We start from the raw sequence: 14,878 nt of genomic DNA, 5'->3' as shown, positions 1-14,878 counted from the left end.
CGAAAAGGAAAAAAAAATAAAAGCGTTTCTGAGAGGTTCTTTTTGATACGGCATGGTAAAGAAAAAGAATAATTATTCTCCAAACACTATGAAGCTTTAGATCAGAAACATTTATCTGTGCTGCACTTAAAAGAATAAAAGAGGAAAGGAAGGGAAAAAAAGGAACAGGGAAAGGGGAACCCTTCGTGAGCCCTGTTATAAGCTGTAGTTCAAGCTTTGCATTTCCTGGTATCTTTTGAAACGTAAAATTCCACAACAAATAGCCCGGTAATGTAGAACCAGTATGAAGATTCAATTCAGATTGAAGCACTTTGGTTTGCTTTTGAGTCTTGCTATTTTCTGCATTTGTTTTGACTGCTCTCATCATTCAAGATTGACGCTTGGATGGGTGTGTAGGAGGAAGCAGCAGCAGCAGGCTTACAGCTTGCAGACAAAAAAAATCTGCCTTATCTGATGGCTATTATTGAAAATGCGAGGTGTAGCCTGGGCTGGGTAATGAAGGGGAGCGAGCGAGGGGGAGCAAGGAGCATGGAGCTGCATACTGATGAGTGTAGGAGTACTTGATAAAGAGAATTCTGGCTGCTGGCCGTGCATTGCTCATTGTGGAGTACTCCAACAATCACACAGAACGCAGACCAGCCTAAGCTGACAGCTTGATATGCCTTCTTCTGCTGCCTGGTTTTGGGGGCTGTATGACGTACTGGTCGGTAGTAAAGATTAATATGTAAGAAATGTGGAGCTAGGATCAAGTCACACTCCACAGCCTGCCTGGCAAACTATGTTTTACTTCTGACTTTGCTCTCTCGCTGAGAACATTAATCTGTCAAGCTGGCGGGCTCCTTTGATAGCAACTTTCCCAGGAGCATGATGTGGCAATGCCACCTCTCAGCCCAGGACTACCGCTATTACCCCGTGGACGGCTACTCCCTGCTTAAACGCTTCCCTCTTCATCCTCTTACAGGACCCAGATGCCCTGTCCAAACAGTGGGACAATGGTTGGAAAGCATTGGGCTACCTCAGTACGAGAACCACCTGATGGCTAATGGATTTGACAATGTGCAGTTTATGGTAAGATGCTCTCTGTGTCCAGGGAGCTGCCTTTTGTCTGTCTTTGCTTCTTATGTGTCTTACATAGCTCAGAGGCAGCCTGATTTGCTCCAAAACCGATCAGTTTAATATATGTAACTGCATCAGAAAATTGAATGCCCTTAGGACTGAACTTACTATGTACATATAGACACTTGCTGAAAAATGAGATCTATATGTATTATATACATATGTGTTATATGAATGAGCCGGTGAGAGTACTATTTATAGGCAATGGGAGAAGATTAACATTTATATTCTCCCTGTCATTCTTTGTGTGATTTTTTAAAAATTATAATCTTAGTATACCCAGTTGGATTATATCACTCTTCAGCTAATTCTAGATTCCTAAACCATATTATTTTACTTGAGCATCAGTATTTAGTGATTAATTAGACAATTCGTTATGTTGATGGGTAAAAATCATTTTTTCCTGATAATTATTCAATAAGCAGTTTAAATCGTTTGGACACCCTTCAGTTCATTAGCAAACTGCTTCAGATGGTCAATTATGGAGAGTATTCACTTACTTACACATGGTGATTGAAGAGCAATGAAGTATTGTTTGTTACTTTAGGTGGAAAACAAACACTTGGGTCAATTCGCTGTCAGCATGTAGAAAGAGGGGTAGATGCACTAAGTACATTCATGTACTTCTGAATCTTGGTCTACATGCTGTCTAAACCTGGTGTGTGCAAACTTCCCACTGTGATGCACATAGGTGAGGAAGGATGGGGAGGTGTGCAGACGGCAATCTGGCTTTCTAATCATTTCCATACCTCCCCCAGCGCTCATCAGTTCCTCTTGTTAAGCTACGTCACAACCCTTATTACCTTTCCTTGCTTTTAAGCTCCTACCACACATATCACTGATCCCTAAATTTAGAGAACCCTATATAACATGGGCATGTAGCACACAAATTGCTTGTAGAAATAATTAATAGTTATTCTTAAATAAAATGCTGGGGCTGACACCTGCAGCTTGCCAATACCAGAACTGATCATAAAAATACTTAGAGCTAGTTGGATGTTTTTACTTTCATTTGAGTTTTTTTTTTTTTTTTTTCTCCATGCTGGGCTTGACTATGTATATTGGAAGATTATTAAAATTCTTAAACTTCTGCTCCTTTCCCAAAAATGTGTTCGCTTGTGAACTTTAGGGGGGAAAAGCCATAAATGTAGTAAGTTGTGAGTTTTAAGAAATTGTGTACATATAACCTTTAATGAGTGTTTTGTTGTTTTTTTCCAAAATAATTAGAGATGAAGCTACTGTTATTTTTCTTGAATTTATCAAGTAATTTTACTAGATAGACAAGATATTTCAAGAGGAAAAGAGTGAAAGTTCTTAAATTGCTGTGAAAGTCTTAGGACATGGAGTAGATTTGAAACAAACTTAGGACCCTAAACAAATAGAACTAAGAATTAGAAGAAATATCAAACAGAATAATTCATTTCGTCATTATTTATGTTTAGCACACATTTCAACATCTTTATTCTTTCTCTCTATCTCTACTTGAAATAGAGCTTTCTCATTCCCATCTCTCAGACCTTTGCCCAAATTTATTGTGGTCCTTGAGAACTCAGGTGTTTGGATACCCTGGGTCATCTGGCCACACTGAAAGACTTGAATTCAGCTTGATTTTCCTCTGAATGTTAAATACTTATGAACAAATATAATCCATTTTTAAAAGCCTCTCACTGAAATGTTAATCACACAGGTTTTAAATAAGAATTTGGGGAGAGATCGTAAAAACATTCATGAATGAATTATATACAGGCACTACAAATATATCTGGAAGGTGAAGATCCTGGGCATGTGTGGCAAAATCAAGGTCTAATCATAGATTATTTTCTTTACTTGTTTAATTCCAAGTATTAAATATAATTTTTCAGAAAATAACACATTGTTAATTCACATGAGCCATATACTTTCTTCATGAGACAGAATTTTAAAAAAACTTTGAGTTATCATGTAGAGGAGTTAATTCATTATGAAAATGAAGCAAATCACAAAATGGTGTCATCAGTTAGTGCTTTACATGCTATTATACACCAGCCATTTGCTACTAGTATAAGAAATGAATTTTTACCTTTATAAAAATCATTTATTGATCTTCATAACCTAATTTATTTAGTTATGAACTTAAAGTACACTAATATGATTGGCCCACTTTAAGAAGCAGATTTCAATTATGTGGTGAAAAATCTGTTAGACTTGCTTAGTTTTCATTTGGTATCATATTCTAGCTTTTGTTTTTCTTGAAGCACATTCTGACCTGCATTTATTCATCCTGTTGCCTAAGCAACAAGCTCCACGCTTCTGTTAACTACGATGTAGTGCAGGTCTTATTAGCTTTTTAGAACAAGACAGTAGACATCAGGAGAGTATAATTAATGTTGGTGGAAACATCATAGTATATCCATGCATAGACATGCTTTAGTTAGGAAACATTCCCAGGAGTTAACTTTTCATTTAATCAATATGCCATTAATAATGTGAGTTTAAAGGGTCCATATGTGTAACTTTAAGATATTTGTTGAAAGCTTTCAGCATTTTTTTGCTAAATATCTTCTATGTACTCTCATACATAAACACAATATATGGATAATTTGTCTGCACAGCTATGATTAACTTTAATAGAGATTACTTATATAAATTCCTAGACTTGGTTAGAAGGACTCCCTTCCCCTGTGCTTGCTTTTAAATACCTGCCAATTATTGCTTATCCTTCAGGCTCTTGATACTTATCCTTGATTTTAAAGACGTGTGAAATGTTTTTCTATATCTTCAAGTCAAAATGCCGAACTTTTTCTTTGTGCACTTCATTCTGGTTTGCAGAATAGTTGTGCACACAGATTGAACTGTTTGTGTCCTTAAAAATATCAAATAAATAGAAACTGGTACAAACGAAGAATAGCAACAAAAGTACCTAAGGTCACCTAAGACTGGTAAAGTCACACATGTGTTGAAATCAAGTCCTATCCCAACAGAATCCTGTGTCTGAAGTCTTGCCTCGGCCCTGCTCTGCTTGTTCCTCCCTCTGAAGTCACTTCATCTCCTCCCTCCTTCTTAGGCACTCTACCTCCTGCTCACCAGCCCTGAAAGTGCTGCTGGAGGTCTTCTGATTCCTCACTTCTTTACCCCAAGTTTGCCACATATATAGTGTTTCCAAGTTTCAACATTATTTTTTCCACCAAGAAGTTTAGGCTTAAAGTGATTATTATACAGAACATATATGCTTATCTATTTCCTTATTAGGTTTATTTCTACCACCATCTTTCTTTGTCTAAGTCTAATGACTTCTTCCCTAGTTTTAAGTCTCAAATCATCTATTCTTGTCTTAATGACTTTGCCCTTGGTATTCTCTCCCCACTCTTCCCAGTCTGCTATTTTCTTTCCTTCCCCTGTCTTTTATTCTTAAAGGTCTAACTCATTTCCTGCCTTGTTTACATAGCTCTTCTTTAATGATTCCAGTTCATAGCAGCTATTTTTCCCTTTGAACTCATATAGTGGTTACATATGGTATGAAAAATAACATTTGGCATGCCATTATTCTCCCTCTAGAATTAAGTTTTTTCTGGTTTATATCTGGTTTCCCCAGCTAAACTAGAAGCTTCTCAAGTTCAAGTTCTATGTGTCCAATTCCCTTGTCTTTCACACAACTCCTAGAATAATGATGTGTACATAGAAATCTAACTGGAAAACCAAATGTACAACAGACTGTTGTGGATGGACTTCCAGTCTCAATTTTAAACTAGAAACCTTGTTTTGCCAATGGTAACATGTACCCTTCTCTCATTCGTGCAACAAATTGTCTAAACATTTTCTGTGCCAGATACAGTTAATTACTAGGGATATAACAGTGAACAAGACATGACCTTTTGTTCTCAAGCAAGGTAGAATTGTCCTCAGACCTATTATGTTGTTTGCATGTACGTCACACACATTCCTTCATGCACAGACATGCACACTTGTGTGCGTGTGCGCACACACACCCACACACACTGTATCACAAGGATATTGTCTTTTGTCTTCCCATATTCTCATCTTGGTTCAGTATATGTACTTACTAGTAATTGGTTTTCTAGCAACAAATTATAGCAGTTAATGGAAGATGCAAGATCTGTCATAGTATGAAGTAAAGGAAAAATAAAGATACAGATACCCAAATTTAGCAGTATTATAGTAGATTTATAGTCTGAACACAGTAAAGAAAATTATATTACTTGGAGGAGGACTGACTCATGACCTTACCATAACTAACTGACAGTTATAGGAAGTATTTCCTGTTCACTTGGGCTAATTTAACCATTATTAAAATGTTCAAAATGCAGCCTTTAGAGAGTTAGATGTAAAAATAAAACTGGCATCCCTACATGAACTGGCATTTTGTACACTTGGGTAGATAGCTTTCACAAAGGACTTGCTGGAGGTCAAAGTGAGTAGTGCCTATTAGATAGTGAAGTGAAGTCACACAGCTCACAGAAGTCATCCATCTGAACAAAAAAATTCAGCAAGATTGAGCTTATAAGTACAAATTTAATTGAAACTCTCCCCCATTTCTTTGGTACATTTTACATGCTAATGGACTTAACATTTCTTTCTACTTTTACATAACTTTGCTGTAATAAGAGCACCATTTGTGTTAGCCTGATAAAATGACCTTTTAAGTATCTTAGTAGCATGTTGTGATCTGAGTAAGAAGTTAAACTTGTGAAGTAGAAATATAAATTGTTCCTAAAGGATAAGACTAATCATCCTGTGATTTCTTATTTAAATATTGTTTGGGAAGTTCTTGTGAAAATTCTGAGTTTAGGAGGTTTAAAAGAAAAATACCTGTCTCATTCCCTATTTCTTCCTGTGTCTGAAACAGCATAGGCTTTGAGTTGAGTGGGTGGCCTTATACTGTAAGAGCTTGTATAATTTTAAAAACGCATTAGGCCAGTAGTTACAAACCCAGTTTTGGGGGGGAAGAAGTACATAATTTTTTCAACTACTGGCATTTAAAATCTGTTGGTATCTAAAAATCAGTGCCAAAAGGGAATAATTTTTTATCTGGACAATGACTTAATTACAAATATAATAGGCAACAAAAGTATGGCAATGGTGTGAGAAAGAACTAAAGTAAGACTTCTCACTTGTATAGTTTTTCTTCTCTGTGATTTGAGTTACTTGTCTGTAAAACCAATCTAATGAGGGATCTAGCAGAAATATTCTTTTGAGTGGTTATTTAATGTTTTGAACTCTTTAAAGATGCAGGGTACAATACTGATGCTGGCAGAGCTATTAATTGTTCTTGTGTATCCCATTAGCCTTGGAAAGATACTGATTGCTTGTGCAGCAGAAAGTTGGAAATGAGGTCATGTGCACGAATGGCCATGTTGGAAGAATGGTTTTCAGAGAGCACATTAGCCACGATTTTAATCGTGATAGAAAAGAGCCTTTTCTCCCATCTGGAAGTTACTCTCTGATTAAATTTTTAAGCATTAAAATACGCAGCCCCATTTTCTAATAATGCAGTAATATAACTCCCATTACTAACTAATGCTCACAAGAATTGGCCTTTAATTTAGTCATGCAGCATATTTGCATAATTTGATCTCCAGTATTTCTTCAAATGTCCAGATATTTGGGATGAAGAATTTACCTCAAGAGTCAGAAAATTCACTAAAACTGTGGAATTATAGGCTTATTTTAAGAAACACAGCCAGTATCATATTTCTTTTCTTCTTGAAAAGGACATATTGCTCAAGCAAGTGTTCAATGGCAGTGACCTCCATTTTCTCACTTCCAGTCACCTGTTTACCTTCTTTATAATCCGGCCTGCTTCCCAACTTTTCTGCTAAAATGGTTCTCTTTTAAGTCAGCTGTGATTTGTTTCTTGGCAAATCCCCACCCACATTTTTTCCTCACATCATTTATTTGCCCTCTACAGCATCTGAGTTTCTCTCTTCGTTCCTTACTGTTATTTGCTCCCCATTTGGGTTCCATGGCATTACACTGCCCTTTCCAATCACCCTGTTCTAATCCTCCACATGCATATAAATGTGGGTAGAACGCTTCCCTGCCATCCTTAGGGAGATCAGACATCATTAGTTCTCTGAGATCCATATTAGTTCTCTTTGTTTCACCTCTTTCTACCTGGTTTCCAGTGCTATTCAACTACTCAATGGACATTTTCATTTGCATGTATGCATGCAAAGCATTTGGCACAGACCTGGCATAGAATAAATATACAACAAATGTTAACTGTTACTGCAGCCAAAGTGATCTTCTAAAGCACACACTACTCTGCTTAAACAGAGGTTCTTAGCTGCCTGTGGGAGATAGTGAGATATTTCCAAAATCCATAGCATGGCTTTCATATTTAGGATCCCTTGCAACCTGGCCCCAGCTAATTATTCAACCATATCTCCTCATTTCCTTTCTTTGCAGTAGGGAACTGCGTACTTTCCCTCCTTTGCCTGAATTTGCACATGCTAGTCTTTCTTCCAAGAATCATCCTTCTTCCCACTTAAGTGCTTTTTATCCTTTAGCTCTTAGTTGTCACTTCTAACTGTTAATTCTTTTCTGGCCTTCCAAGTATGGATTAGGTACCCTTTCTTAAGACATATTCCTGGGTTATATTACCTATGTTCTTGTCTGTCTACCTCTACCATCTCTGTCATACATAAACACTAGAACAGCATTTGGCCAACTCTCTCTGTAAAGGGCCACTTGGTAAATAATTCAGACTTTTCAAACTACGTATTTTCTGTCTACCTCTTCAGTTCTGCTGTTGTAGCATAAAACAGTCACAGATAATATGTAAATTGAATGGGTGTGGTAGTGTTCCAATAAACTTTATTTTAGAACACAGATTAGGTGAATGTGCCTAATCTGAATCTTGAACTCCTCAAAAATTAGAAATATGCTTTGATCCTCTGTATCTCCAGATCTAGCACATAGTTTATACATGTAAATACAGGAAATATCTAATAAAAGGAGGAAGAAAACAAGTGAGGAAGAAGGATAGGAAGAAAGGAAAGAAGGCAGGAGAAACAGAGTGAGGCAACCAGGCAGATGGCCACACCTGCTCCAACGGTTCCTGAAAGTTCATTTGTTTTTTAGATAACCCAGCTAGTAGCTGGGGATGTTCAGAGCAAGATCCGGCCTTCAGGAGTCTGACGAGAGCCAAGCCGGGTGTTTTTGCTTTAACCAAGCAGACTGGAATATATTTTCAGCACAGGCATAGGAACTAGAAAAACACAGCTGCAAAGGAAGTCTGCCATTCCCTCTATGTGGAATTCCTTTCTCCTCTTTCACCTAATTGTGTATCACTGGTCATGAATCGGTTTAAGCATCACCTCCTCCAGAAGATGTTTCTTAATAAGTCCTGCCATTTGGCTGGCATACTGCCCCCTCTCTGTGCATCCGTAGCACCCTGTGTTCTTAGTCCCTTCTAGTCCTTATATTACATTGCAATTGTTTGATCCATCAGATATCTGCTTACACCCTAGAAAGTAAGTTTCTTATCGAGTGAGGCTGGTCTTCTTTATCCTTGTATTCCTAAAGCTTAGCACAGTGCCTCACATATAGTGGCTTCCCAATAAATACTGATTGAATGGAATTTTTAAGTTCCATATAGTTTCATATAGAGTTTTCCACGTAATTGTCATCCTCAATCTATCAGGTAATATTTTTACCTCTACATTTATAAATGAAGGGAATGGGACTCAACAAGGTTAAAAAAAGAAACTTCCAGCAGAGTCAGAATTACAAAACCAAACTTCTCTGACCTTTTGAAATGTCCCTACTCAATTCAGTAAAGTCACACAATTTCATCATTTCTCCCTTCATTTGTTCAGTGAATGTTTCCCAAGAGCCACTGCTGTATTTCAGGCACCAGGCTCTGGCTCTGCCTTGAAACACTCCCAGTTTGTGCTTCTTCCAACCCTTTGAAGGATTTCTTTATCTTACTGCCTCTTACCTTCCCAACCCTCCCCATTGCTTCTTGAGAAGAACTCTACTTTAACCAGGACAGAACCCTAATCGCCAAAAAAATAGGCATCTTCACTTCTGTCCACAGTGGTCTCACAGTTCTGGAGGTGAGAAGTCTAGGATGAAAGCATTATAAGGGCTGGTACCTCTGAGGCCTGTAAGGGAAGGGTCTGTTCTGGGTCTGTCTCCTTAGAGATGTCCATCTTCTCCCTGTGTTTCAACACTGTCTTTCTGTGTGTGTGTCTGTGCCCAAATTTCCTATTCTTATAAGAGGATCAGGGCCCATCCTAATGACCTTATTTTAACTTGATTTTTTCTGCAAAGATCCTATTTCCAAATAAGTTCCCATGCTGAAGTTCTTGAGTTAGGACTTCAGCATATAAATTTGGGGTGACACAATTTGACTCAAACAGTCCTCAATAGATATATGTGTATATGCAGCCTTTATTATCCCTCAGTAGGCTAAGCAGAGATAATGGTAATTCAATAAATACTTGCTAAATTGAATTAAAATCTATCTACTTGAGATTTATATGAGATTTCAAAGTCTAAAGAAATCTAATTTTACTGTATCATCAATGATAAATGGAATCTTTCTAATAATGTATAGTTTTTAGCATATGAGTACAGTACAATATCATATTACTAGTTAATATGAAAAGCAGCAAAACCAGAACAGAGAACTTCCTACCTCTCTAGCCCAACTTCAGCTGGTCCTTAAATAAATTTTATTTCAAAAAATATTCATTTGTTTGACATCCTTACATTTGATAATAATCTGATAGAAAAGCGCCAAAGAAATAGATGATTAGTCATGTTTTAGAGAAAGAAAATATAACTGACTTAATAATATAACCATTGCTTACTTTTACATACATTATCTTTACCTCCCTCACAAATGTTACAAAGTATGTAGTATAATTCCAATTTTACAAATGACAAAATTTAGTAATAGAGATGCTAAATATATGATCCAAAGCACTCAAGAGTCAAATTCAGGTCAAGTTGAGTCCAACGGGAAAGCTTCCAGCTAGAATAGCATATCTGGGTGAGCTGAGAAAGGCATCAGTCTGGGCAAACAACAGTAGCATAAGCATTCCTTGTTCTTGGGGAGATGATGATTCAGAGAAGCATTGAGAGAGGTGAAAAAGAAATTTGTCACATGCACAGATTAGTAGTCCAGATAAGAAATGTTTCTCACCATATACAGGGTTATAAAAATACAGATGAACTTCCTGGTCATGTTTGTCCTCAGACTGTGAGACCTTCTGAGTGGAGTCATTTCATGCATACAGGTGACAGTGCATCTAAATATAGCAGTGTTCATGGAAGACATGATTTGTTCTTCAGTAATAATCATTTCTAAGGTGTAATGAGTTGTCCTGATAAAGAGCTACTAATGCTTTTCATAAAAACTCTTAGGCTAGAGAGACGTAGTGATAACACCCAAGAGCATCTCTCTAACCTCATCCTAGATGACCCACCTTGGTCTATGTGCACCTCAAAGTTCACAGATGTTGAGAACTCTCCAAGAGCACATGACCTAAAATATTATTGAGAAACAAGAGTCTTTATGTCTCTTGAATGGAATTTTTAAGTCTCTTGAATGGAATTTTTAAGTTCCATATAGTTTCATATAGAGTTTTCCACGTAATTGTCATCCTCAATCTATCAGGTAATATTTTTACCTCTACATTTATGTCTCATATAAGGAGAAGAGAAAAATAAGTGATTAGTATAGGTCTCTGAACCTCAGGTCATTGATTTCTGCTCAAGCTCACAGAATTAAATTTCATGTTGTCATACTCCTACCTTCTCTCAGCTTGAGCAAAGATGATTAGGATTCATACATAAAGCATTGTGGAACATTTTGTGTTTATAAGTCAATGTCTGTTTAGATGACTGGCAAGAAGAATTAGTTTTATTCTTCAGAGTTTTAGAGAAGACCTTGAAATTCAAGGCCTAGAAACTAAAGTATCTCAAGTTTATTTGACAGGAGCTATATCACACATTCTTTTATCAGAGACTAGTAATCTTGTAAAGAAGGAGCTGAACATTTAGCATAATAATGATATAGCCCATCCAGTTATCTGCTACCCCAGAACAAATTACCAGGAACATTCAGTCTGGCAAATATCTATTCCAGAAATCCCTCAGTCTTTCAAAAGGAAGTGTGCAAAAGATCATTCAGACCGATTCAACCATTTAAGAACTGCTGAATAAATAATGAGGTTCTTTTTGGAAGAGTGGGTGAAGGGTTTGTTATATAGTCAAAAATATAATCCATTGAATTTCTGGTAAGTAATTATGGTACAGTGGAAAGAAGAATGCTATATTAAATTCTTACTGTGTTTTGCAGTTTTTAAAACTCATACATTATCTCAATTTGAGAAACAGAAGAAATAGATTTTATGTTTAGTTCTAGCATAAACAGTTTGACACTAAGTAAGCCTTCTTCTTGATGATGTCTCAGCAAGCTCAGATAAAGCCTATTTTTTCCAAAACCCTCCTTCAATTCTGTTTTCACTAGACTCTACCTACTTACCCTTGTTACCTTCATAACGAAACTTCTCAGAATGTCTGCACTTGCTGGTTGCCCTTCAACTCAATATAGTCAGGCCTTGAAAACATAAGTCTCTCTCATTATCCTGGAGTCATTTATAAATGATGAGTTGTGAACTCCTAATTGCCAAATGCAATATACACTTCCCAGACCTTATATACCTGATCTACCTGTGGTTTTTATTCTTGGATCACTGTTCCCTTCCTGAGCTGCTGTCCCTGGGCATCTCCTATCCCTGTGCCACCCTGCTGTTTCCTTTGTAGCCTCTAAGCTCCTGCCTGTACCCTAGAGGTTAGCCCTTGACCCTACTCCACACATTTACTTTAGGTGACTTCATCAATATCCCACAAAGTTTTCTACCTCAAATACCACTGACCCCTCAAACTCTGTATCTAAAAGCAAAAGGATCTTTCCCCTAGAACTTATTCCATGAGAAAGTGATCAGTTGGGTAGAATGCTGATGAAATAAAAAGTGAGATGAGACTAGAAAGGTAACCATTGGTTTTGGCAACATAAAGGCCACTGGAGACCCTGAATGTGACTTATCTCATGTTCCATGATAATAAGAGTTACAGACACCATTTTGCATTGGATATAATACATAGTGAAAAATTCTCTAAAGAAGTCTTCCTGACTATGGGAGCACAGAAATAAATGAGTAGCTAGCAGGTAATTTGGAGGTCAAAGGGAAGATTTTTTTAAATAGGAAAGACTGGAGTCATGATTGGATACTGAAAGGAAAGATTGAGTAGAAAAGGAAGTATTAATATTGGATTAAAACAAAGAGGAATCAATTGAAAGAATAAATGTAAGAGGGATTGAGATCCAGGGACAAGTGGTGGGATTAGTCTCTTATAGGGACATCCCTATTAGAGATAACAGAAGGGAAACAGAGATGATGAGGATTGATTTGTATGTAAGGTGGTGAGAAGATGGAGCTATTTCCTCTGTTGGTTTCTGTATTCCAGTTGTTATGAGACAAGGATATGGAAGATTCAAGGATGGAGAAGATATTAAAAGCCATCTTAGAAAATGAGAAAGAGCATTTACTAAGAGAATGGATTAGCAGTATACCATGTCACGGACTCATTTGAGGTTTGTAATCATTAGGCTCTGTGTAGAAAGGACAGTCATGCTTAATAGAAGTTGAAAAGACAATGGCACTTTAAGATACCAAATTGCTTTTTATAGTCTGGTTTCTTCCCTTACTAGGTTGGAGCACCCTGAGCTGGTCATTTAACCTTTGTGAACATCAGTTTCCCATGTGCAAATTGGAGATAGTACCATCTAGTTCACATGGTGGTGTTAAGAATGTGATTAAGGCTAGCTGTGTGCTTTCAGTAAGCAATGAATCATGATGGGGACAAAAGTGCCTGTTCTGTTTAACTGGCAAACCACTTTAGAATTACTGATTAGCCAGGACAGGAGTGCAGTGAGACACAGAAACTGCCACAAGGCTTCATGGCTCTTGCCTGCATAAGATATTGGATACAAGGAAAAAGCTTACAGGAATTATTTTAGGAACACCAAAATATACTTAACCCTATCTCAGTGACCGTATATCAACTGTAACTCTATAGGGCTTTGGAAAGTTATGTCACTTTAATTCACTCGTATACACCACAAACCTCAATTAATTGACTGTACACATGTACACTTGAAAAACTGAGCCTCTCGGGCTTGGTGGCCCTGTGGTACTACATATCACTGGCTGAGTACTGTAGAACTTCTACAGAAGTAGTTTGCATTTAGTGCTCTCCCTGAGAAACACACTCAGGGACACTCACTTATTATAAATATTCCCTTAACCAGAGTTGCTCAAATTATGATAATTTTATGAGAATATTTGAAGACTCAGGAGTCTAGTAGTTTTGTCCTCAAGGATTACTAACCTAAACTTTCATTCAAACTATGAAGTATATTAATATTGTAGAATTTTAAAATATGTATCTATGTGTTTCAAACCTGCATCTTTTATCCTGTAACATGTGCTAGCAATCTGAAATAGAGAGTAGATAAAACTTTGTGAAGGAGTTCTTAGCTAAATCTTTTTGAATGGATTCTTGGGAAATTTATTCATTCATTCCTGAGGGAATGAATTGAGTGCATAGCCTCATCTAACTGTGCTAATTTTGATAGGGACTACAGAGAGGCATAATAAAGGATCTGCATGAAGATCCTACCATCTACTCAGGGAGATAAGACTAGCATACTTAAAAACTTAACTAGCAATACACATTCAAATAGTAATAAAAGCCAATAGTGTGGTTTCACAGCATAGAATGTAATGATAGAAGAAATGAACGTTATATATCTATGGCTGATTATGACTGAGAGGGAAGAGTGTTCTGTGCACTGGAATAATCAGGGAATGCTCTCTGGAGGAAGTGGGCTTAAGAAGCATTTGTCTAGACAGTGAAGAATGGAGTGGATGATCGAAGATTGAATGGAATCATGAACGAAAGTGGTGAGATGTCAAAATGGAGGTAAGTGTTTGAAGATCAAAGGAGACACTGGTCTGACAACAATCCTAAGAAGCATATCATGCTTCTGTGAATGAAAATGCTCCTACCTTGCAAGATCGTGGCTCAGACTCTACACATGCACCATATGGAAAGACAGCTTAATGACCCATTGCTGAGCCCAGATAGGCTCATCCAGATGGCAGCACAACATGCACTTCACACATACAGACAGCAAAGGAGGAGGAGCAAGGAAACATCTGTCTGAGGCTGATTAACCATCTATTTCTAGATGATGCTGAAGAAAATGAAGACACAGGAGTTAACATTGGGTGTTTCTCTGAATAAGCCCATCTTCCTCAGAGCTAGAATACTGTCTCAATCCAACAGCAAATCCGTTTTCAATCACTTCATATCACCTGGAATATCCTCCAAAATTATATTTATTTGCCTGCTTGAGCCTCTGATGCTTCAAAGATATTCACTGCTCCCAGGTCCCAATAGCTAAAGCTTACTTTTACTCTGCAAGTCATACTGCTGCCAAGACACCTCTCAACCTTCTCAGCAATAGAACTCAGCCTGTCTGAAATGTTCCAGGAATTCAAATGAAGAAATATTTGCTTTGTGGCCACTTTCTCAAGCCTGACATTATGCTGGGCTCCTAAATACAAAGATTGGTGATGACAACGATGATGATGAAGAAGAACACTTTTATAGTGTTTCTATCCCAGGCACTACTACTGCAGGTGTTTTACATATATGGACTATTTTGATTATTTTAGAATGA

At 37.3% G+C, this 14,878-nt stretch overlaps 1 protein-coding gene across 14 annotated transcripts in view; it reads left to right on the top strand.

Annotated features, from left to right (window-relative positions):
- Anks1b (ankyrin repeat and sterile alpha motif domain containing 1B) overlaps positions 1 to 14,878 on the top strand; it is a 1,141,006-nt gene that overhangs the window by 777,493 nt on the left and 348,635 nt on the right. For 13 of the 14 annotated variants that reach the window (XM_047548161.1, XM_047548162.1, XM_047548158.1 and 10 more), the window contains one exon: positions 962 to 1,068. In XM_047548161.1, the coding sequence (XP_047404117.1) occupies positions 962 to 1,068 (107 nt within the window). Of the gene's footprint in view, positions 1 to 731; positions 1,069 to 14,878 lie in introns of those variants that run through there. The other variant, XM_047548165.1, reaches the window with a different exon arrangement.

Source organism: Sciurus carolinensis, chromosome 4 (assembly GCF_902686445.1).
Source record: "Sciurus carolinensis chromosome 4, mSciCar1.2, whole genome shotgun sequence".
NCBI lineage: Eukaryota > Metazoa > Chordata > Mammalia > Rodentia > Sciuridae > Sciurus > Sciurus carolinensis.
Note: the sequence above shows the minus strand (reverse complement) of the source record. Positions and strands in the feature narration are given on the sequence as shown.